The 24,859-nt window shown below is 38.5% G+C and overlaps 1 protein-coding gene across 1 annotated transcript; it reads right to left on the bottom strand.

The window, feature by feature from the left end:
- Positions 1-1,637: 1,637 nt before the first annotated feature.
- On the bottom strand, positions 1,638-11,104 carry LOC141627005 (uncharacterized). Its single transcript, XM_074440528.1, has 2 exons — positions 10,235-11,104; positions 1,638-2,407 (listed from the first exon to the last, which is right to left on the bottom strand). Exons 1-2 carry the CDS (start codon positions 10,813-10,815, stop codon positions 1,963-1,965), a joined length of 1,026 nt encoding a protein of 341 aa, XP_074296629.1. The 5' UTR covers positions 10,816-11,104; the 3' UTR covers positions 1,638-1,962.
- Positions 11,105-24,859: the final 13,755 nt, after the last annotated feature.

Raw genomic sequence — 24,859 nt, 5'->3', positions numbered from 1 at the left:
CATTCAACACGAAAACATAGAAGAGTTGACCAAGCAAGGCTAACGGCTGGAATGTTGCAAAAGTCAAGTAACCACCTCCGGGTAAATAGGGCACGAGTCCTATTTACCAGGAAACCGTAAAACTAACCTGAAGGAGCCGTTGCAAAGCTATTATAAATAGAAGAGAAGAAGAAAAGAAGAGGACACTTGCTTACACAACTATTTACTCTCACTTTATTCTCATACTTGTATTCAACTAAAGATCTTAGCATTACTACTAAGCAGCCTTGCTATATATTTCGCCTAACATATAAATTCCCAGGGTTTTTCCACGTATAAATCTTTGTGTCATACTTTTTCATTTATTCCTTTATCTATTCATTTATACTAGTCAGGCTATTCAATTTGAGTTAGATCGCCCTGCAAAATCTTCCCTGGCAGGACATTGTCTTTGTGAGAATTCCTGCGAAAACAACCTCGTAAATGCGCCATTCCTGCATTTAAACACAAAGTAGCGGCAGTATCGATATTCTAATATAAAAGGCATATAAAGGACATATTTGGCACAGAAACTATATCAAAACCAACACAAAAGGAGTCATAAAAGTGTATATAAAAGTGGTACATCACTAACATTTGACAAACTAATCTTGGTTTATTTGCAAGCTTCCAAATATCTGAGACTGTTCTTTCTTTAACTCCAAATCTCACAGCTGCTTCCTTCAATGCACCACGACTGAGTTTGCCTTGTTTTGACTGCTGGAGCATATAAATGGCCACTTCCTGCCTAGCATCTTCTGAAAGACACTTGCCCAACATTGTAATTTAATGTTTGTGTAATGTTTTTGGCTTTGTAATTTAATGTATGTGTAATTTTTGGACTGAAAACTGTAATTTTTTCAGAGGATGTAATGTGTAATTTTGTTGGCTCAAGAAGTGTGTAATTAAGGAGGGTGATTTCAGGTTATGTAAAGGAGCAAGTGTACTCGCTGATTTGATGCTTTTTTTTGGGGGGGGGGGGGGGGGGGGGGGGGGGGGAATGGTGGGGTTTTTTAAACTCTTGTATTATTTGGTGGGATTTTGTAATCAGATAGCACATTTTGGAGGGAGTATTACCTCCTTAATCATATGCTTAACACAACTTGATTTTTCCCCTAATAAAATAGTTTACTTTAAGAGTTGTTCTTTTATTATTTTTTAACCATTGCCTTGATATCTGTGCATAAAGCATAGTTGCAAAGTGGAGTTGAGTAGAAAGAGTATAAATGCTTCTCAATCTCTCTAGGTCCTACCCAGTTGATCTGATGTTAACCATTCATTAGTTTCAATCTTCATTACTGTTATCCCGTTCATACAAATTCATAAAAACATGAAAATCGGTTATAAAACATTCATTTACATGAAAGGAAAACTACAAATAATACGTTGAGAGTTGATACCGGCCAATATCTTGTCAAAAATATAAGCTGTCATATGAATAGATGTAATGATACTAACTATGCAAAATCAACTAGTTTAACTCGTAAAGATGCAAAGTCATCGAAAGTGAAGTAAGTTCAAAATCTGTCAACATGAAACTATATTCCTGACTTCCTTCACACGTTAAAGCAAATGAGACTGCATAAATTGCAATTACATGAAAGGACAAACCTCAATGAAAGAGCAACCCCTGCTTAAGTGCTTAGCATTACATTTTGAAATTGTCGAAAAGAAGACAAAAGAGAAAAAAGTACATGCTTACAAACATACAAATTTCACATAAAGGGTGATGATCAGTGCTGGACACCTCAAACTTATAGCCCTCTTCACCTCACTACACTAGCATGTTGCTACTTGCAACATAACCTTAGCTTATAAACTGCCTAGTATGCACAGTTTTAAATAACCCAAAAATGGGAAAACTATAAAAAAAAACCCCATGACAAAATACTCGCCTATTTACATTTACTGTCAGTGTTAAATTTACAATGAACACTGATTATATCATGAGCTTCGCGTTAATGCCCTCTTTATATCAGCTTTTTGATCTGCAGAGAGCCTTGATGGGAACTTGACATCAAACTTGATTCTCAAAGTTCCTTTTGTTTTCGGTTCCTTGGATATTGGCATTCCCTCGCCAGATATCAAGACTTCATGACCCGGTTTAACGACATCTGAAACTTCGATGGTTAAGTTTCTTCCATCCAAGGTTGTCAAATTCAATGTCTTGCCGGAGAGAGCCTCAACCAGTGATATCTTCTTGTTAACAATAAGATCATTCCCGTCTCTCTTGAAAGTGGCATGTTGCTTCTCATCAATGACAAATATAAGATCTCCAGGTAGCAGGCCAGGCTCTTGGTTACCTTTCTCAGGGAAAGTGATCTTGGTACCTCTCTTCCAGCCTGGTTTAATGTCTATAGCTAATACCTCTTCCACTGTACTGGGCTCGCTGCAATATGGTTTATTGGTCAAATCATGTTGCCAGTCATCCATCAAAAAATAAAAATAAAAATGTTGGCAGTCACAGATTTATTACAAAAACAAATGTCGGGCGTAAGGAGCTCCATAGGAAGTCTAGTTAGATGTTGATAGGCTTTGAACTTGGGTTTTCATATCACTCCATGATTTAACAAGTTAAACTAGTTGTAGTTTATTGTCTATCACAGTATCACAAGTGGCAGAACAGGAAAGACGCAGATTTGGTTCAACCCTACAGTCAAACGCGGAAGGAAAACAGGTAGAATTTCCATCAGTCGAATCGTAGTTTGGCGTCTCAGGTCTCAACAACCAATTCAATAAGCACAATGTGAATTAACACCTAAAGGAGTAAGGGGCTCCCCCAACAATTTAGCAGAAACTTATGAATCCATTTTTATTGGCATTGCTTCCATAGTCCATGAATACGGGTGAATCAATCCAGGGCTGTAGCAAGGACTAACGGGTCATATTCAGCTTTAACTTTGTGTCAGTTTTGAGTCTTTAACTCGAATTTTTTGGCAAATTGGTGTTTATTAGCAAAATAATTAGGGAGTTGGGATTGGTTTGAAACTATTTAGACTTATGGTGTCCACGTCATCAGTTTCATTTTTTTTCCAATTTTTCTTAGCGGCTTTGTCTCTTTGTCATTTTTTTGATAATAAATGTCATAAGTTTATGAAAAATAGAGAAATAAGGAAGCCGCTAACTTTCTTAGCGGCTTTGGTGATTATTTATTTCTAGAATAGGCTGTCATCAGTGTTAGAAGGTGACGGTTTTTGAAAAAAAAAAATGAATAGTAAAGCCGCTAGGTTTCTTAGCGGCTTTACTATTCACTTTTTTTTTAAAAAAAATTAAAAAAAAAATAGTAAGCCGCTAAGAAACTTAGCGGCTTACCATTAAAACTGGAAAAAAAATAAAAACCGATGACGTGAACACCGTAAATCTAAATAGTTTCAAACCAAGCCCAACTCCCTAATTATTTTACTAATAAACACCAATTTGCCAAAAAATTCCTTTAACTCTATAAACCATATGAGAGAACATAAACAAAAACACTCAATGATCGAGTTCATTAAAGAGTGGAAAATGAGAAAATCTTTCATTGTCACGTCCAGAATGAATAAAACAGGGGAATATAGTTTAAGAACAAGTCACCAGAGATAAACAAGGGTAAATGGGATCACTAAATTACGAAGAATTCATCAAAGTTGCTCATTTCATAATCAAAGATGACCTTATCACCAGACAATAACACAAGTTGACAACACGATATCTCCCTCAACAAGAAATACTAATATAAGTAGTTGACAGGTGACCAACGCAACGATTATAAGTAAACCATTCATTGGCTACCACTGAGAGCCAATGACAAGTCATCATACATACACAAATACTAACTACTCCCTCTCTCCCGGTCATTTATTGTCTTTTTCCATTTTTGGGTATCTCAGTTATTTGTTGTCCTTTCTATTTTAAGAATGAACTTGATGAGCAATTTGATCATTCACCCTCAATTTGTTTCATTTGTCATTTAGTAATTGACCCCTTCCTCTTTCCTTAGTCTTTGTGCCAAAACCAAAGGACAATAATTGACCGGGACGGAGGAAGTCCTTCGTATATTAGGGGGTACATTATTATGCAATTACAAATTCTTATTTAAGATGGACCATTTTCGTCTTTCTAAACAGGCGGGATCTTATGATTATGAAATGATGATCTCCATGGATGATCATGTAAGCTTGTGTAAGAAGAAATCAAGAGTAAATAAATGTGGTTTGTTATTATCATCAACGTTAGTTACAATCTCATGTGTTTATCTCTTATATACAATGAGCTTAGTTAACTAACTATAGTTAGCTCTATACTAGTTAGTTAGTTATTCCTAACTAATTACATGAGAAGTCCAACTTGATAGCTTGATATTAGCTGGCATTTCTACACTCCCCCTTCAAGCTGGACAGAATGGTCTATACTCCCCCTTCAAGCTTAGCAGGTTTAAGAAACTTCATTCCGAGCATATCAGACAAGAACATATGCTGTTGAGTGCCTAAAAGCTTTGTCATAATATCAACAAGCTGCATGCTGGAGCTAACATGCTTGGTTGTTAGAAATCCTTCCTGTAATCTATCCTTGACATAATGACAGTCTATGTCAAGGTGCTTAGTCCTTTCATGAAATACAGGATTTTGTGCTATGTGCTGTGCTACCTTGTTGTCACAGTACAATACAATAGGTTTAGGTACAGCAACATGTAAGCCAGCACGCAACCTCTCTAACCAGACCATCTCGACAGTATAGGACATGCACCTGTACTCTGTTTCTGCTTCAGTTGAGCTCTTGCTAAAAGTCTTTTGTTTTTTTGTTTTTCAAGAAATTAAGGAATTACCTAAGATAATGCAGTAACCACTCAATGTGACCCGGAGCTGAATGCACATGATCCCCAGTCTGCATCACTATAGGCCTTGAGTTGTAGATCACTATTTGCATAATAGAATAACCCTGCATTAATGGTGTGTCTTAGGTATCTAACCACATGTGTGGCAGCTTGAATATGAGGTTTCCTAGGTTGAGTCAGAATTCCTAGGTTGAGTCAGAAATTGGCTAAGATGTTGAACTGCAGGTCTGCTTAGATTTAGATATAACAATCTCCCAACCAGTCTTCTTCTTCTTCTATAACTTTCTGGATTAGACAAAATTTCTCCTTGGTCAGTGCTTAACTTTAGTCCTTTGGGCAAGGGAAAACTTGTTTCTGTGCATTCTTCCATCCCCAAATCTTTGATAATATCAAGAGTGTATTTTCTTTGATTGATTGTAATGTCTGACTCATTCCTTGCCACCTCAAAGTCCCAAGAAATATCTCATTAATCCAAGATCTTTGATTGTAAAGCTTGATCTAACCCTTGCTTGACCTCTTGGATCTGAATCTAGTTGTCTCCAGACAATAGGACATCATCTACATAGACTAAGGCTACCATGAAAGATCCTGATTTTGTATTTGCCCTAATAAATAATGAATAGTCTTGTTTGGATTGAATAAACCCCAGACTAAGAAGATATATTGTTAATTCAATATTCCATTGTCTTAATGCTTGCTTTAGCCCATACAGAGATCTCTGCAATTTGCATACTTGCCCCTAAACATGGACATTGTACCCTTGTGGAGGCACCATGTAAACTTCTTCATCTATGTAACCAGAAGCAGTGATGGTTTAATGGTGGGAAAGGGCTTGATGTCGGGTTTTGGTGAGTGGTGTTTGAGCTGCTGCTGCAAATGGAGATGGCGGATGGAAAAATGGTGTTTGATGATGATGGAATAGTGGTGTGCGGCAGTACTTTAGTGTTGCGTGTTTGCAAATTGCAAATATGAATTCCATCTTTTGATTGTATATATAGTCATATAAGTTTATGATTTTCCAATGATACATAACTTATAAAACTCTATTAGATAGAATTTGCACAAATATTAGATAGAATTTGCACAAATATTGGGGATAACTAACTATACATAAAATTATTTTAAATAAAAATTAATAAAATCATATGTAGATAAAATTTGCATAAATATTGAGATAATTATACATAATATTATTTTAAATAAAAATTAATTAGGTAATTTTAAAAAGTTGGAGTTTTTAGAATTGTCAGAAAAAAGCCTCTTTTATATATATATATATATATATATATATATATATATATATATAGAGTCAAGATCCGGTGCAAACGAACACTCGGTGCAAACGGTGAGAACGAACTAGCTGTACAAACATAAAAGACAAACTTAACTCCCGCATATGGCATATCTCCAATTGTATACTTATCTATACTTAGACTTCCCGCACTCACGACCCCTCATTTTCCCAATCACAACTCAGCACCTGCCTCAACCACCGACCACCACGAAAACCACCGCAGACACTCTCTCTCCACCGTGTATCTTTCGCTTCACTGATTTATCTCGTCGGAACCCTACAACTGGCTATATCTAACCACCACCACCTGTGAGTGTGAAGCCGCTCTCGGATACCACCTCCACCATCGTGACCAATTTCACGCTCCTCCACGCATATCCCACATTTTGTGGCCGTTGGAAAATGACAGTGACAGTGGCGATGTCAATACGAAGTCGCAAGAGTAGTTCTTCAAGAATATTCTCCATTACCGATGACATTACGTCTAACAAGCGTGCTGGTGATGGTGACTTGGAGACGGTTGTTGTTGGGTGACTTGCAGACGGTTGTTGCTCATTATTCGTCCTTTTCTACAGGTAATGGAGTTGAATGGCCGAAGTAACCGTCGGCGTGAAGGATTCAGGCGCCATCGTCGGAAGTTGTTGTTGGTGGTTGTCTGGTGGTGCGGTTGGTTAGCAGGGGAGCCGATGGTGGGTGTTGGTCAATGGTTTATGGCGGTGGTAGTTGCGGTGGTGATTGAGTTTTTTGAATTTAGGGTTTTTTAATTGGGGATTTTTATTTGATTTAGGAATTTTTAATTTGTTTTAGATACATTAAAAACATTATCAGATACATTAATTATAATCCTAAATACATTAATCATAAGTGGAAAAAATGTACTCCCTTGGATGGAAATAAATTAGTGATGATTTTACATAATAGGACTGAGATAGGAGCTTGCACGAGGATGACGGAAAGTTGCAGCTAGTTAAATGCACAAGTTGTTTGCACAAGCATGACGGAAACTTCAGCAAAAATGAAGTGTAAACGATATTTTCTGGCCATGACTCTTTGGTGTCTATATCTCATATTCTCATATTCTGGCCATGACTCTTTGGTGTCTATATCTCATATTCTCATATCTGAGTTTTCGTCATTCGCGAACTCGAAAACCAGTGTCATGAACCATGCATAATAGCTACAAAAAGCGCTCACCAACACAAGTTTATCTGAAACTAATTTTTGTTGTATTTTTCCGCTCTTTTCTTATCAAACTTTTGTTGTTTTGTTGTTTTGTAAGCACACTTAAACCAGTGTCAGGAACGTATTACATTTCTGGCCCAATTGAAAGCAATCAAGAATTAAAAATATATTTTAATATTAAATAGAGAATATAATATAAAAAAGCCTTTCACATTATTAATGAGTGTATATAGAATTCTGGTAAAAAGTGTACCTATGATAGTCAAAAGTGTATCTGAAATTTGGTAAAAAAAAATGGTGTATCTACATTATTGAAAAGTGTATATAGAGTGTATATAGAATTCTGGTAAAAAAGTGTACCTACGATAGTCAAAAGTGTATCTGAGATTTGGTAAAAAAAAAGTGTATCTATATTATTAATAAGTGTATATAGAATTCTGGTAAAAAGTGTACCTACGATAGTCAAAAGTGTATCTAATATTCGGTAAAAAAAAAAATGTATCTACATTATTGAAAAGTGTATATAGAATTCTGGTAAAAAAGTGTACCTACGATAGTCAAAACTGTAGCTGAGATTTGGTAAAAAAAAAAAAAAAAAATAAAAAAAAGTGTATCTGTATTATTAAAAGAAAAAATCTTAGATACACTTTAACCTATCATAGATACACTTTTTTACGTAATTCTAGATACACTTTTTTTCAGTACATATACATTTTTTACAAATATTATAGATACATTTTATAACGATGTACATACGCTTTTTTTCATTTCAGGTACATTTTCTCCCAAATAAAGATACAAAAAATACAAACTATCTATATACACAAAATATTATCCTAGATACGCGTATTTGTGATCTAGATACACTTTAATTATAGACAAAAGTCAACCCCAAATAAGAAAATCCTAATCAATTTAAAATCCCCAAATTACAACCCTAATTTCCAAAAATCGAACCACCACCATATCTACCATCGCACGACCACCACCACAAATTCCTGGCCAGCATCCGCCACCACCACCATATCTACCATCGCACCACCACCACAAATTAGCTCATTTTATTTACTAATTTATAATAACTAATCGTCTCAATTTAATTTATTTATTAATCGGTTTTAATAATATTAGTGTTATTATTGTTTTATTGTTTGTAATTTGTAGGTGAGGTGAAATAATGAGACGGAGTCAAATGATAAAGAGATGAGAGTGGAGTCATGATGAACAAATCATGCAAATCAAGTTATGTTGACCAATACTTTTGTAAAAATCCAAACCCACTGTTGGCCTGTTGCTAAGCCTTTCGTCAATTTCAAATGACTAAAATTTCCGCTTAATCTAAGCCAATTCCCATAATCCCCATTATCAATAACTTGATTCATCATCATCACCATTTCCGTAACAATCACTCACAGCATACCACTCCCATCATCATCTCCATTTCGGCATCATCAAAACCATCTGCTCCTCCATTTTCACATCGACATCATCATCATCATAAACTCCAACCTCCATTACTCCCCTGCCTTCATCACCTTGCACCATCACCAAATTCAATCCATTTTCATCCATCGCACCACCACCACCGTCGACAAATTCCTGGCCATCACGTCCCACCGTCGACGAGCATCGCAGCGCACCTCCGACATCCGCCACCACCTCACGCAGCTATACGTTCCAACCCACCGTTTCTCTACCTCAAGCATAATCAAGGAATTCCGACCTCTAGTTCGTCGGAGATGGTGGTAGTCGACGTCCTTGGTTGACACTTCAACCAGTTCGACAACCTTCGTCGGCATCGCAAGGATGTGACCAAATCGAACCACCAGAATTTAGAGTAGAAGTGAGTATAAAAGAGGATGTTGCGCACCACCGCAAGTTCACAATCACAAACTTGTCGGTTACCCCACTCGACGTCGCGCATTATTCATAGTTGTAGCCAGCAACTGATTTTTCTCCGGCGACGAACCTTGCTTTTTGTAGATCTAACAAAAATGGGAGTGAGCACGATTATATATAGTTGGCAAGTTGTTGGATACAGACGGCGGCGGAAAGAGCAAGGAGGATGAAGGCCGTCGTCGGCATCAGAGCCGCGATAATTAGGGTGAGTAAGGTGGTGACCGGAGTAGGGATGGAGAAGAGAAAGAGAATGGGAGGAGTTTTGTCGCAAAGGGAACGACTGTGTGATGGTGGACACGCATTAACCGACGTCTGGTGGTGGTGGTTGACAGCGGTGGCTGGTTGGGGTGGTGACTGGTCGGAATGTTTGTTGACGGTGGTGGCTTAATAATTGGGGATAGGATTATGGTAGGATAGTGTTAGTTGTTATAATAAGCGGGGCACTGGGTTAATAATTGGGTAGTGTATTAGTCCGTTCTCACCGCTCTCACCGAAACATCGTTCACCGGGATCCTAAATCTATATATATATATATATATATATATATATATATATATATATATATATATATATATATATATATATTGATTCTCATTTATAACATACACTTTTCATCACAAGCAAGATTTGCTATAGATACCCCTTTCACTTTCCGTTTCAAGTTTCAGGGTCATAATTAAATCATTATAAAATTATGTATGATTCATACCGTTTTACAACAAACATCCCTTCAAAATAAAAGCGCCAAAAACGATATCACCCAAATTCGTGAATGACGGTATCACTCAAATTCGAAATTGCAAAACTAGATGTGTTTGTTACGAAGATAATATGTCATTTAACTATATAATCCGTAAAGCGATGATCCTTTAACGACATGTGAAAGGGTAATATTGAATGAATATGAATAATAAATAGCCCGCGTCATTTCATTTTCCTTTTGTTTACGGTTTAGCGATAGAGTTGCATTACATTAAAGAAACAAATTAAAATAAAACCGAAAAAGTTTAAAATAGAAAAAAACATACCCAGAATCATCAGGAACAATCCTGCAAATGACCATCTTACGTTTAGAACCCTTATACAATTCCTCCAAAGTACACCCCAGCTTATTCTCAATCGCCGCTGCTTTACTCTTTTTACTATCTGTTTTATTATTATTATTATTATCATTATTATTATTATTATTACCACTTCTTTTACTGTTACCTTTACCATTAATATTATCATTATTCTTCCTAATCTTGTGATTAATCTCATTATAATCACCATCATTACCAAACCCATTTAAGAAGTCATCAAAAATATCTTTTGCCTCCCTTCGGCCACCGTCGCGGCGGTGAGTGGCGGCGCCCGCAGCGGAAGGAGATGACACGTCGTACTTGAGCGCATCTTCGCCGTACAAGTCATAGATCTGACGTTTAGTTGGGTCAGAGAGTACGTCATAGGCTTCACATATCTGTTTGAATTTCGCCTCAGCCAGTTCTTGTGTGCCACTTGGATGTTTGTCAGGGTGCCACCTCATTGCTAGCTTCTTGTAGGACCGCTTTAGCTCTTCCTCGCCCGATGTACGTGACACCTTCAGTATTTTGTAGTAGTCCACCCCCATGGTAATTATCGAGGACGAGGATGAGTTAAGACGGAGCACGGATGTGTTGTGGACGATATAATTATGAGTTTTGAGTTTGGGGTGAGATAATGTGTGTTTTGTAGGTGGGATGGGAGAAATCAGACGGTTATTTAGGAGAGTGAGGGTCGGGTGTGATTAGTTGGGGAGGGTGACGTGGAAGGATGTGAATGGATGAAGGCTGTGAGAAAAGGAGGGTGAAGGATGAGAGAGGCAGAGAACGTGGAGGGAAGTAAGTTGTAAATTAGAGGGAAAAGTGGAAAGAGATGGGAGAGAGTTGAGGAAGTCCGCGAGGTGGCAAGGCTTTATGTTTTCTTAACACCACCTTTTTTTTATTTCGACTTCGGAACTTTTAAAAAAGTACGGATATCAATTTTTTTTTCTTTTTGGTGAGGGGGGATTGCAGTACCTGGCTGTTAAAGGTCGTCGACAAATTACTAAATATCGTCGACAATTTTAATGAACTTCCAATTTTGCCCCTCCCTCACACTCCCCCTTATATTTTCCTTTTTATTCAATAACAACCTTTAAAATTCGAAAATTTGAAAACAAAAAAAACCCGACTCAAATTTCAACAAAAAAACGTATCGAACGCATAATTTCCGTCACGAATTCAAACATTCAACAAGGTATGTGATTACTATTTGAATTTTTTTTGTAGTATTTTGTTAATGTTGTAATTTTGTGACGGAATTAGGATAGATGCCAAATTAGTGACGGAATTAGGATAGGTGCTACGATTTCAATCGGATTTAGTCTAGTTACGCGAAAATCAAACGGAATTATCGTAATCGAAAAACAAAAAAAAAAAAAAAAAAAAAAAAAAAAGGAAACGTGAAATCTGGGCTGGGACGAGGAACTTCTTCGTCCAAGACCAGGCCCAGACGAAAGAAGATCTCGTCTCATATGGGCTCTGGACGAAGGAAGAAGTTCTCGTCCTGGTGGATGTTGGACGAAGAATTCCTTCGTCAGCCCAATCGCGTATTTTTTTTTTTTTTTTTTTTTTTTTTTTTTTTCTTTTTTTTCTTTTTGTTTTAGAATATCTAGTCTTGTTTTGTTATATTTTTTCCGTCTCGTTTTGTCGATGTAAAATATAAATTAATTATTACTAATAAACTTCTTTTGGTGATATTTTGTTTTTATATTTATTTTTTAATTTACTTAAACTTATATTTGTAAATTCTTTGTTTTATTAATTTAAGTAATGAAGTTGTTGTAAAATTATTTTTGTTGCGTCTCGTTTAGTTTACGTAAAATATTAATTAATTATTATTAATAAACCCCGTTCCGGGTTATTTTTTTTTTTTTTAATTTTTAATTTACTTTAACTTATATTTATAAATTCTTTGTTTTATTTTTTGGTATAGATGGCCATGGAGGAAATGACCGTCACGTTCGAGCTCGAAAGGGGCTCCAGGTTTGAGTCCGAGGTTGGAGATGTGAGTGCCGATTCGTGGACCGATGAGCGGGTGGAGGAGGAGCGTTTGAGCGGTCCAGTGATGTGATAGGTGAGGAGGAGGCGGGTATTGAGCGAGTGCGTAGGGTGCCACGTAGACGGAATGAGGAGGGGCGTTTCGAGCGGAGGTCGGATGGTAGTTCTAGTAGTGTGGTGGCTCCGAAGAAGAAGTCGGGTAAGGATGTCTCTTGGTTGATCGATCATCGTGTTCCCGGTGGTCCCGACTTTCCCCACGTGATTCCTAGCTTCGGGGGCCACATTGCCAACACCATATGGGCGACTCCTAATGAGGTTGGTCGACCGGTTTGACGGGTTACCACCGGTTTGGTAAGACGAGGTTGTTGAGTTGTTGGCCACTCCTCCGCCGCCGTTAAGACTATTTATGACTGTCGGTCTTTCTCACCTATTAGATTCCATGGCCGAGAATTATAACATGCCCCTTATTTCTGCTTTTGTTGAGAGATGGCAACCCGACACCAACAGCTTTCACATGCCTTTTGGGGAGATGTCCATACTCCTTCACGATGTTGCGCAGATCTTAGGCGTTCGGGTTGATGGTAAATGTTGTAAGGTGGAGAGTAATGACGGGACGTTGGCGGATCCCCTTATGTATGTATGTGGCTTCTTTGCGATTTCATCAGAGAAGTTGAGGTTGCCGTTAAACTCTACTAAGAAGGTCCCTATTTACAAGAGTGGGGGTATATTGGTAGATGCAGTTTGTGAAACGGCGAGAGCTAATTGTGATGTTGTTTTTGCTCGGGGTTTTTGGTCAGGTGTTGGGGTCGACACTTTTTGTCGACAAATCGGTGATAGGTTACGTCCTCGCTTGTTTCCTTTAGTGTATGATACTGATGGTGTACACGACTACGCTTGGGGAGCCGGTGTACTTGCCTTCATGTACCGACAATTGGGGGTGGCTTCACGTCTTTGGTGTGAAGACTATTGGTGGTTGCTTGACCTTGTTGCAATCGTGGATCTATGAGTATTTTCCTATGTTCGGACCCGGTCCACCTTCGGCAATTGACCCTACTCAGCCTCGGTCGTGTTCTTGGAGATCCGTTGGTCCTTTCGCTCAAAATGCGGAGAAATTGTTGGAGTATCGGAGGTTGTTAGATGGGCTTACTTGTGCTTCCATTAGGTGGGATCCGTACGGGCCGCGTCGGGAGGAGTATCATCCTCGTACTTTGTATACGTGTTGTATTCGTTTCATGGACATAGCGGAGCCGTACCACTGATCGGTGTTTACTGACGTTTGGGTATGTGCAGATCATACCCAATCCCATTATGAGATTGACAACGCATCGTCCTGCTTCGGGTTTAGGGTACGAGGTTAGTGTTGGGGTTGGGAGACCGATCATCTTTGGGATTGCTTTGGCAGGATCACGTGGTTCGACTTTCTCGTAAATCGAGACCAGCTTAGCTTCCGGGTGAGACGGAGCCAGAGTATGAGGCTTGGTTTAATGGGAATTCTCACCCGTTCATCATTGATCCCGACCACCATGATGCCCCCGCCACATGAGGATTTTGATATTCCCTTGAGGTAATAATATTACTTACGATTGTTGTAATAATCGATATAATTTTCTTCTTGTTCCTCGATAATGTTTATAATTTTCTTGTCAATTTGCAGACCGCACGTCTTTGTAATGTTTCATTTACGAGGCCAAAAAATTAAGGATGACAAGAAACAGCTTGCCTTCCTCCGCAAGATGATGAAGAACGTCGGCCCATTGATTGAGAGAGGGTTGGGATATCATCGTCGGCGAGGACCTCGTCAAACACCCGGTGATGTTGTTCAGTAGAGATCGATGGTGTGTACACGATAGCGGCGAAGAGGATGATAACTAGTTTGTGTTTGTTTTCATTTATGTTGTACGGTTTTGAAGACATTTTTTATGTTGGATGATTATGTTAGTTGACTATTTGAACGTTTATTTCAAAAAACATGACGGATTTAAATTCTGAAATTTCTTAAATTTGTTGAATACATAGCAACTGATGCAAATTCATACATTTCTGGAAATAGTAACTACTTCATGACAATGGCCAACATAATGAAAACAAACAAATACAAGATACACTTGAAATAAAACTTCATCATCCTTGTCATTTCCGAAATCTCCTTTTTTATACCTATCACTTGCTCTTTCATGACATTTCCACTTGATGCATCATCACCTTCATCTTGACATGCTATATTCAACTTTTTTGTTATTGTTAAATGATCTTGATCAACCACGACACAAAACGATCGCAAGGTACGCACTTAAAAAAGCTTTCTTCGGATTAGTAGTCATCCTAAATCATGATGATAGCGTTTCTTTTACAACGATTGCAAATTTGATTCTTAAAATCAAGGCCTTCAATTGGTCGGGTTCCCCACATTGAGGATGATGTTGACATAAGTAAAGATTTGAAGAAGAAAATGGAAGATGATGAAGATGATTGGAAAATAGAAAAGGTTGAAGATGAGTGCAAAATTACAACATTATGTAGATGTTTATATAGGGAAAAATGTTACCGTTATAATTCAAATGTTACCGTTATAATTCAAATGTTACCGTTATAATTCAAATGTTACCGTTATAATTCAAATGTTACCGTTATAATTCAAATGTTACCGTTATAATTCAAATGTTACCGTTATAATTCAAATGTTACCGTTATAATTCAAATGTTACCGTTATAATTCAAATGTTACCGTTATAATTCAAAATAACCGTTGTATTTCAAAAATAACCGTTGTAATTCAAAAATAACCGTTACAATTAATAGGTTATAAATAGGCCATTCTATGTCAATTTCAATCACAACATCCAAATCATCTTCACTCACTACAATACTAATTATTCACTCACAACATCCAATCCTAAAATGGTTCTCACAAATGCTCAAAAAATCAGAGTTTATCAAATAAGAATCGATTTAATTGTTCAAAATTTACCAATTCTAATTGAGCGTCTTGAATCAGTGGTTCCTAGTGACACTTTGTATGGCACCGCTGAAGAGCCTCCAATTGGTACCCTTTGTATAATTTTACAAGGAAACCCGGATCATGTTCTAACTCCAAAGAGCTAGAGATGAGGTTGTTTCTGATGAAGTACTAAACGAGAAGATGTGGGAGTTTCGTAGGTTAAAAAGTGATATCTTTACATATTTTGAGCGCATTCTCACCGTGATTGATTACCCAAGACTATCAGACTTATGTGCTGGTAGAGTGCCGGGGCAAGGAATTCTTTATCTCTACTTGAATGATTTATTGACTCAATATATGTCTACCCAACCTGAAGAAATTGAGATTCAAGATCATGAAGAAGATGAGGAATCGTCATCTTCATCATCGGAAGATAATTAAGTTCGGTAGTTATTTAATTATGTTATGTTTTAAGTAATAATCGTTTATGGTATGGGTTTGGGGTTTAGGGTTTAGGGTTTGGGGTTTGGGGTTTGGGGTTTGGGGTTTGGGGTTTAGGGTTTGGGGTTTGGGGTTTAGGGTTTGGGGTTTGGGGTTTAGGGTTTCATTATGTTTTCAATGGTTTATGTTTTAAGTATGTCAAAACGCGTTTTAAGGAATGTTTTAATTAAAATATGTCAAATTATGTTTTAAGGATTGTTTTAATTAAATTACGTTTTAAGTCAATTAATCGGATGCAGAGGATAATAAACTACAATAATCGGATAATTAAATATAAAAAAATATAAGGTACAATATTCAGATATATAAAATAGAAGGTACAATAATCGGACAAATAAAAGCTAAGAACACCTCGCGAAATCGCGCCATAATCGGATCTGAGATTGGTCACCCCGAACAGCATGTGAGATAACTCGAAAACCACAATGACCGTCTCCGTAAGGATTAAACCATGCTTCTACATACTCGTGAAAAAATGAAGGCAGGAAGTCACGATAAGGAAAATACCTCAAATCACCAATGGTGTAGTCGACCTCAAGAGGTGCGCAATACGTTGTGCCGAAACTCCCCGTAGTCGTGGTAGCAGTGGTAGACGGTGTACCGGGGCCCGTTTGAGTGGACCGGGGGGTTCTATACGGAGTAAAACGAACCGACGGAGTAGAACGGGGAGTAGACGACGGAGTAACAGGAACCGTCGGAGTAGAACGGGGGGTACTAGACGGAGTACGTTGGGAAGACGGAGTACGTACTCGAACACGAACCCGTGCATGCTCAACGGCGGACGGATCTCTACGAGTTCCCCTACTCGGACGTCCTCTAGGGTTCTCGTTCACCCGAGGCTCGTTTACATCCTCCTCTTGCGGATGTATCTGAGAGTAAAGGGCATCGAACATGGATGATCTCATACTCGGATCTGCATTCCGAATTTCATCGAATAACTCCTCCAATCGATCATCATCACAAGTCGGCATTGCCTCCGAACCATCGTACTCCAACTTCCTCCAAAATGCATGTAACACATCAACAGGGACCCGAGATCCGTTTCTAGAAATGCGGTGAAGTGAACAAGCACATAACAAACCAAGTGTAGTAGCCTTTACACAACCGCAATCGATCGTCAAGGCATCTTCCGTCATCTTGGCACCTCTTTCGAATTCTTTACGCAATTCATCGATGGCATTCTTTGATATTTTGCAAGAAAGTCTGGAAAATAATCGCTGAATCCCCGTCAACCGCCTCGATCTAGATAACTCCAACGAGTGTCGGATCTCAACATGTTTTGTTTCCATCAAAGAATGAAACCGACTCCATTCTATCAATCGCCGCGCGCTTTCATTGCCATCTCTTCAAATTCGCATGAGCCGACTCAACCCGGGATGTAGAAGTATTGCCAAAATGAGTTATGTTGTTCGTTCTATACTTGGCCCATTTTTCCAAGTGCGGGAACCATTGCCTCTCAATATAAGCCGCCACTCCCGCCCATTCCCTTGCCAATGTGCCCCACGCAACATTAAACTTTTCTTCGGTTTCCGCATCGACAACCGCAAAAACAAAGTAAAGGTTACGTGCTTAGCCCAACTATCCCGACCCGTGATATCAAGTGCTTTCGTCTCCACGTTAGAATATATATGCCAAAGACATAGCAAGTGAGACGAATCGGGAAAAACAATGGGAATCCCGTTCAACAACCCTCCTCGCAATCGGAACAATAACATTAGGTTGAACGGCATCATTTAGCAGCCCCTTCAGTTTCCGTAGGACCCACAAATATTTGTCCTCGGACTCATGCGTCACAAGAGCATAAGCGATGACAAAGCTCTTCCCGACGGGTGTGACTCCAACCATCTCAACAAGCGGAAGACGATATTCATTTGTCTTGTACGTGGAATCGATCTGTACCACATAATAGTATGATCGAAACATCTTAACGGCTTCGGGATGAGACATGAACACGTGGGTTAGCTCGTCGGTCTCCGATCGGTGACCCAATAATGAACGTACTTATCTTTGAACCGCAAGTGCTAACATCTGTTGTGCCGGGTTTCTCCCTTCTCTTTCCTCGGCCCTTACTTTCTGAGAACGGTTGTAGATTTGTCGCCGATTAGGTCTTGACTTTTCCGGATTCCGCTGATGCAAACCCGCACTAATAATTGCCGGTCTAACGTGAGCTCTAACTTGGGCATCGATATAAGCCAACTCCTCGTCATCAAGCTTTGCAAAGTATCTCGCGTCACAATACAACGTTAAACCATGATTATGAAACCCGGATCTCATCACAAACTGCCACTTATTCTCTTCTAATTCAACAACTTTCATTGAAAATTTGCAATTGCACCACCCCGTAGCGGTGTTACCCCTCATTAAAGAATCGGCATCCTTATTTACGGGACCTTTTCCACCCATCCGACAAACAAAATAACGTTGTCTCAAATTCGTGTTACGACCAACTTTCTTGTTGCTTGCTTTTTTTATACCAAACCCGAGTCGGAGCCCGATCTCATATGCCCAATTAAACGCTTCAGTACTAGATGCAAAAAATCTCGTTGTCGTAAAATGATCTGAGTAATCAACACCGTCTCCATCGTTAATCACCTGCGCACGCATTTCAACAAGTTAGTTATTAATTCAATTATTTGCTACGGGACTAGTCGAAGTAAATATAAAATAATATAAAATTAATACAAACACGGTAATAAGTTATTTTTTACAAAACGAGTCGGAAATGTTAAAGATAAAAATTCCATATAAAGACGGTAATTAATTAATTCAATTCTTTTATAATACAAAAACGGCATTTAATTATTTTGTACACAACGAGTCGGAAATAACGGAAATTAATTATAATTATTTGAATTGTCGGAAATTATAAAAAATAAAAAATTTTAATACAAAGACGGAAATTAATTATTTTATACAAAACGAGTCGGAAACAAAAAAAAAAAAAAAAAAAGTAACGACAAACTCTAAAACAAAAAAAAAAAAAAAAAAAAAAAAAAATAATTGGGCCAGACGAAGAATTCCTTCGTCCAACACCAAGCCCAGACGAAGGAATCCTTCGTCCAAACCCACAATGGGACGAATGATGGGCTCGTCTGGTCTGGGCCTGGGACGAAGAACCCACTCGTCTCAGCCCAGTTACGTGTTCAATCTTTTTTTTTTTTTTTTTTTCGATTACTTTTTCATATAAATCCGTCACAAATTCTATCATAATTCCGTCTACATTCATGGCATCTATCCTAATTCGGGATTCAAACGATAATAAAACATAAATTTTTAACAAAACTAAATCGTAAACTAACCTCGTTACTATCTTCATTGTTGAAATCGTTGTTAAAATCGTTCCCGATCATGTTGTTAATTACAAAACCCGACTTTTTTTTTTTTTTTTTTGAAATATTTTAGTGAGACGGTGACTTGTGTTTTAGTGAGACGGTAATTTCATTTCTCTTTTGAGACGGAAATTGCATTTTGGTGAGACCAATATGGAGTCATGATATGGAGGGCAAACTTGGAATTTTACGTTAATTGTCGACGATATTTAGTAATTTGTCGACGACGTATAGCAGGACCCTTGCAGTATTGCACCAGCCGAATGGCATCTTGCGATAAGCAAGGTGGATAAAGCCATATAAACGCAGTCTTTCCCACTAGAGTGCGACAGTGAAATGTATGACCATGAGAGCCCCGAAACCCAATGAGTATGAGGTATTGATAATTAATTTTTATTCAATGGCCAATATTTTTTGTTTCTACTAGTTGTTCCTCCGCGCATGCGCGCGAAGTTCCAAGGACCATCTCCGTCTATTATGAAAACAATTAACTTGCATTCAACTGTCAAAGCATCAATTATGGTATAAGCGTACCCACAACTCCCTAACATTATTTCGTAGACTGAAAGCGCATTACAAGTTATAATCGTAAACCAAGACCATTGCAAACTAAAGCTCCTAACTTGGTCTTCAAATGGAGTTTGTAAACAGTTTGATAATTGAAGTACGTTCTCATTAATGATAATGATATCTCCTTAAGTTTGGCTTCCATAAATTGGCTCCCACAAACTCAAAAGCTCAAGTTTATCTATCGGTATGCTTGTAGGAAAAATTTAATCATAATATAACATCAACCTGAATTCAAAAATTAGACTATCGTAAGCAAGGGAGAAACAAAAGATACACTTAGATCAAATATACCTAGTATAATAAAGCGTTAGTACTTTCTCAATGGAGTGTTCTGCCAGCTCCTCCAGTACAAATCACGAACAAATATTTTGGCATGAGATGTAAAGTGTATAGGCGCAATTCTAGGTGACAATATATTTAGGCCAACGACAGCCTTTATTTTGGATAATTTTTTTTTAAATCGGGAAATTATGAAGGGGGGCAAACAGCTAAACATATAAACAAATCAAACCGCAAAATTATTATTAATAAGAGTACAAAATGGTGGGAACACGCCATCGGGAAAGTACTCTTGTACATACTAAAGCTACGATGTTATCGTAGTGACAATGTAATTTACCTTGGTATTGTTTAAGGAGTTGTTTATAGTTAACGCAAATTTAAAATGTGAATAACTCACCAAATAAGTGTGTGAAGGCTTGTTTCCCCTATCCAGCTTGACACGTGTAGAAAAATCTCTAACTGCTGCCCTTAAATCCTTGAATTTGAATTTAACAATACCTGAAAGAGAAAGAGTCAAAGACTCAAAATAAATTAATAGGAAAGAAATTCTGACCAGGGAACATTATCTGCGTTCTTGTGGGCTTAGGTAAAGCGTTAAGCGTAGGAGGCATGCCCAAAGGACAGTGACAGCAGTGTAGTTCCACCCTCTTCGCAAGCAGATAAGAAGCAAGGGAAAGTTATATAGGTCTTTCTTCGTTTTCTGGCGTAAAAAGGATTTGAATCATGTTTCGGTTCCTTTTATTAGTCTAGCTTTTTTTGTAACACCCGCGAATTTCCCTATTTGACATTTAAAATTTATTAAACCGTTTAATCACTTAATTATATATTTTTGAATTATTCAATTTAATTAATTTTATGTCAAAGACGATTTTTATGTACGTATTATATAAAAGCTCATTTTTATAAAAATTCGTATTATTAAATTATATTTTTAAGGCATAATTTGTATGAAAATACGTATCTTAGTCGGATAACTTTAATAACGACAAATAACATTAATTCCCGTCTAGCATAAGACCGTCATAATTCATTAGTAAGGCTAATTTATTTCGGACCAGCCCAATTTCGACAACACAACATCCTCACCTACTCTCTAAGTTAAATAATCTTTTATTATTATTATTATTATTATTATTATTATTATTATTATTATTATTATTATTATTATTATTATTATTATTATTTATTGTTGTTTTTGTTTGCGCGTCCCCACACACCCATCCTCATTCATACTCCCTCCCCCCCTTTCTTCTTTTTCTTTAAACAAAACAACAACAACGAAGAAGAATAATACTCAACCTCCATTTTCGCCCCCTTAAATCCCAGATTTCTCCCTTATTCCTCAACCAAATCTCCTAATTCTTACACCATTAGCTTCCCCTGTTCATTCTTCATCTTTTGAGGTAAGAAAGTATTGTTTTTGTGGTGATTTTAATTTGACCCGTCTCATGAAAGTTCTGATTTTTAGCTCTTTTATCTCGTTTTCTTTCCTCTAGTTTAAGAAACTGAAGAACCGGTGAGAAGCTCATACTTTTTAGACGTTTTCTCGGAGTTTTGAAGGGCAAAAAGGTAACGGTGATAGGTTACTCGACAATTGTCGACACCTCTTGTTGTTAGGCCGTTTTATATGCTAGGTTCGTGTGTGGTATGCTTAGTCGCAGTAAAGTCTCAATCTTTATGGGGTTTAGCTTATTATTCGTCTGAAAATGGTGTCTTAGCTGGGTAAAAGTTCTGCTTATTCGCGTTCTGTATGTGGTCTTAACCCGAATTGGTTTTGGGCTGCTTTAGGCGTAAGAACAGAGGGCGTTTATACTGTTTTGTGGTGGAAGTTAGGGTGGTGCGAATGGTAACCGTTTGGGGATTGCTCGTGGCAGTTTTAGGCGGTCTTAATGCTGAGTGTCGAGTCGGTAAACGCAGCTTTCAAGCTGCTTTGAATGGTTTGTGGAAGGTGGTAACGGTCTAGCTTGGGATAGCATAAGATGGGTATATTTAGACGGAATTTGGTCACTTGTACAGTTGGAATTATCGTCTTAATTTACGTTTCATTCATGCATATAAAACCCGTCTTAAACTTGTCCCATGTTGGTTGTTGTTATATGGTTTTAGTGGCTGCCCAATTTAGGTGTTGTAGGAGTTGTTTTGGAGTTGGACGGGTGACCGGCCGTGAGCTGACGGCGCGGCCACAGCCTGGTTGTCCTGGGTCAGTCGCGGGATGGGAGTATGGTATGTCGATGTTCCTTGCCCCTTTTCCTCCTCAATTTATGTTTTGGTAGGGGTCATTCATTTGGGCTGCTTGTTTCGATGCCTGATGGTATCAAGCTATACCTCGCAAGTGCACGATTTTATCGTTGTACACTATTAAGGGTCGATCCCACAAGGAGCTAGGAAGATTACTAATCGTTTTAACTCTATGGTTTAGCTAAGTCGACAATAATGGGAGAAGGTTATACTAGAACTACTAACAACAATGTAAAACAAACTAAATAAGAATTAGGAGAAAAGGCAAGGTAGAATGAAAAGATGGAAATCAAATAATTTAAAAACCTAAGACTCGGTTCTTCCCAAAGAATTCGTAATTCCACACAATCAAATCTCTAGGCTAATCACAAGGGTAGTTAGGTGAGGAGGTGACGACTCTAATTCGCCTAAGACCCCCCTCTCAGGTTCGAAATAGGACACTAGTACTACCCACCAACCCCCCTCTCGGGTTCGAAGGTCGGAATCCCTAACTCAATACCCGACTACCCCAAAAACATGCATTATTCCCAAGGTAGTCCAATATTTGCTAAGGTCATTAAGCCCCGTCAATTCCCGGGTCATCCCACTCCCTCTCTCGAGGGTCGATTTCAAACGCTAGATTAGAGGCGTCCTACCCCGGTTCTCCCTTTCGGTCTCAACCAAGGTCAACAATAGGGTCAAATATCGGGTATCCAAATCACAACCTAACCAACTCTCGTTGGTGGTCAAGGGTCGTAAGTCAACACTACCCAAAAGTCAACCCATAAACCAAGTCATTCCTCTAACCTACCCTCACCAATTTCCCCAAATAATTAGCCTTTATGAAATTCAATTAGTGAAATTACTCATATTGGGTCAAACCGAGCCTTAGAGGGAGACTACTCACTAATCATGGTCCTAATACCAAAATAGACAATAAAGATGGAAACTTTGGTCACAAACATGGTGGGAAGATGAAATTCACTACTAAACATGCAACAATCTAACAATAGGTGTAAGGAAAGATGATTTAATCTAATAACAAGGTTGATTAAACTAAAAGACACAATCTTTAACCAAATCAACTCAAAGATTAAGTCTTTGAGGACAACTACCCAAGGAAGGACAAATGAAAGAGAAACAAAGGAAAGATGAACAATAATGAGATTAACAACAACAAACAACAATCAACAACAATTTTAACATAAACAATCAAACAAATATAAAAGAGGAATAAAAATGTAAACAAATGAAAATAGGGAGAGAATTAATACCAACAAAATAGTGAAAGAGGAATTTGGATAGAAATAATAAAGAAGGAAATCCTTCAATCTTCTTACAAACCCAAATTCAATCACTAATTGATTGAAGAATTTCTCTAATTAAGGAAAGATTAACAAAGAGATTAACAAGTTTTAAGCTTGAAAGGGTAAATATTCTGGATCTAGGGTTGTGTGTACAAAAGGGTTTAAGAGGGGGTATTTATAGGTTCCACCAGGATTAGGACAGAAATTGAAATGGGCTTTGAAACACGTATGTGCACTCCCGGCCGGTCAACCGGCTGCCGGTCATTTGGCCGGCTGGGAGATCTCTAGAAGTTTTGAACAAGTTTGGAGGTCATCAGGTGTGCACGGCCGGTCGACCGGCCGCCGGGCCCTGACCGGCTGGGACAGCTTCTTGACTTGGAACTTGACTTTTGGCCTTGGAGGAACTCCCGGTACCGCTAGGCGTCACGTCATTTGACCACCGGGAGATTCCCAGTAACTTTCTTCCAATTTCTTTGTTTCTTCACTAATCGTCTTCCCGTACCGGCTAGCCGGCCGCCGCCAGGGGAACACTCCTTCCTTGTTTCCTTCTTCATTTCTTGTATACAGGTGCTCCCAGCCGGCTGGCCGGCTGCCGGCCTACCAGCTGAGAGTACTCCTCAGCATCATTTCCTTCATCTTTTATGCGTGGCTTAGCATTCCCGTCTTTTTAGCCTCACTTTGCCCGTTCCCGCCTCGGTTTTACGCAAGGGGGCCACAATGTCATAGTAAAGGGAATCGGGACAAGAAACAAGAGGAAAGGGGGTGCTAAACCGCCTCAAATGGAGTTGAATATGCATGAAAATAGGGGGAAAAAGGGTGCAAAATGGTCCTATATCAACCTCCCCACACTTGAACCTTACTCGTCCCCGAGTAAGTCCCAAAACCAATGTACACAGCATTATTATGATAGATATGGAGAGTGGATGCACAATGTAAGCATCACTCAACTAAACTACTACTACTTAAGCCGATCGAGTATTAGCGCACTCAACGCCCCTTCAACTCACAATTTGACACTCATGAGGGAAGAGTGCCCTATTGCAAGGCAAGTTGGGTCTTGCTACAAAACTTTCGACACATTCATCAAGAAAGCATGTAATCAACAGATAGAATGCATCTAACAAAATGATCCACTTTCCTCATCTAAGTGGCCGAACTTTTCAAATGACAAAACACGGTCTTGGTCGGGAGTACCATCTCAGAAGTGCCAATTGAGGTGCCAACCCCCTAAATGTGACAAAAAGCAACCCTTGTGTGACCAATGCTCAAGAAACTAATTCAAGAGCGGGGAAAGGGAAGAAATGGCAAGTCCGCCGAGAATTACAAAACCGACACAAGATTCAACCAAAGGACCCATGACTAAGAGGACCAAGGCAACGACATCCTCACGGTTTTCACTCGTCACTCAATGAAAGAACAAGGTGATTTTTGTGACAAAAAGTAACCAAAA

Source organism: Silene latifolia, chromosome Y, assembly GCF_048544455.1.
Source record: "Silene latifolia isolate original U9 population chromosome Y, ASM4854445v1, whole genome shotgun sequence".
NCBI lineage: Eukaryota > Viridiplantae > Streptophyta > Magnoliopsida > Caryophyllales > Caryophyllaceae > Silene > Silene latifolia.
Note: the sequence above shows the minus strand (reverse complement) of the source record. Positions and strands in the feature narration are given on the sequence as shown.

Bases quoted from the DNA above. Each gene is read 5' to 3' on its own strand.
- LOC141627005 (XM_074440528.1), bottom strand. From the start codon at position 10,815: ATGGGGGTGGACTACTACAAAATACTGAAGGTGTCACGTACATCGGGC. The intron at 2,408-10,234 runs GTATGTTTTTTT...ACCATATTGCAG, and splicing joins ATTGTTCCTGATGATTCTGG to CGAGCCCAGTACAGTGGAAG.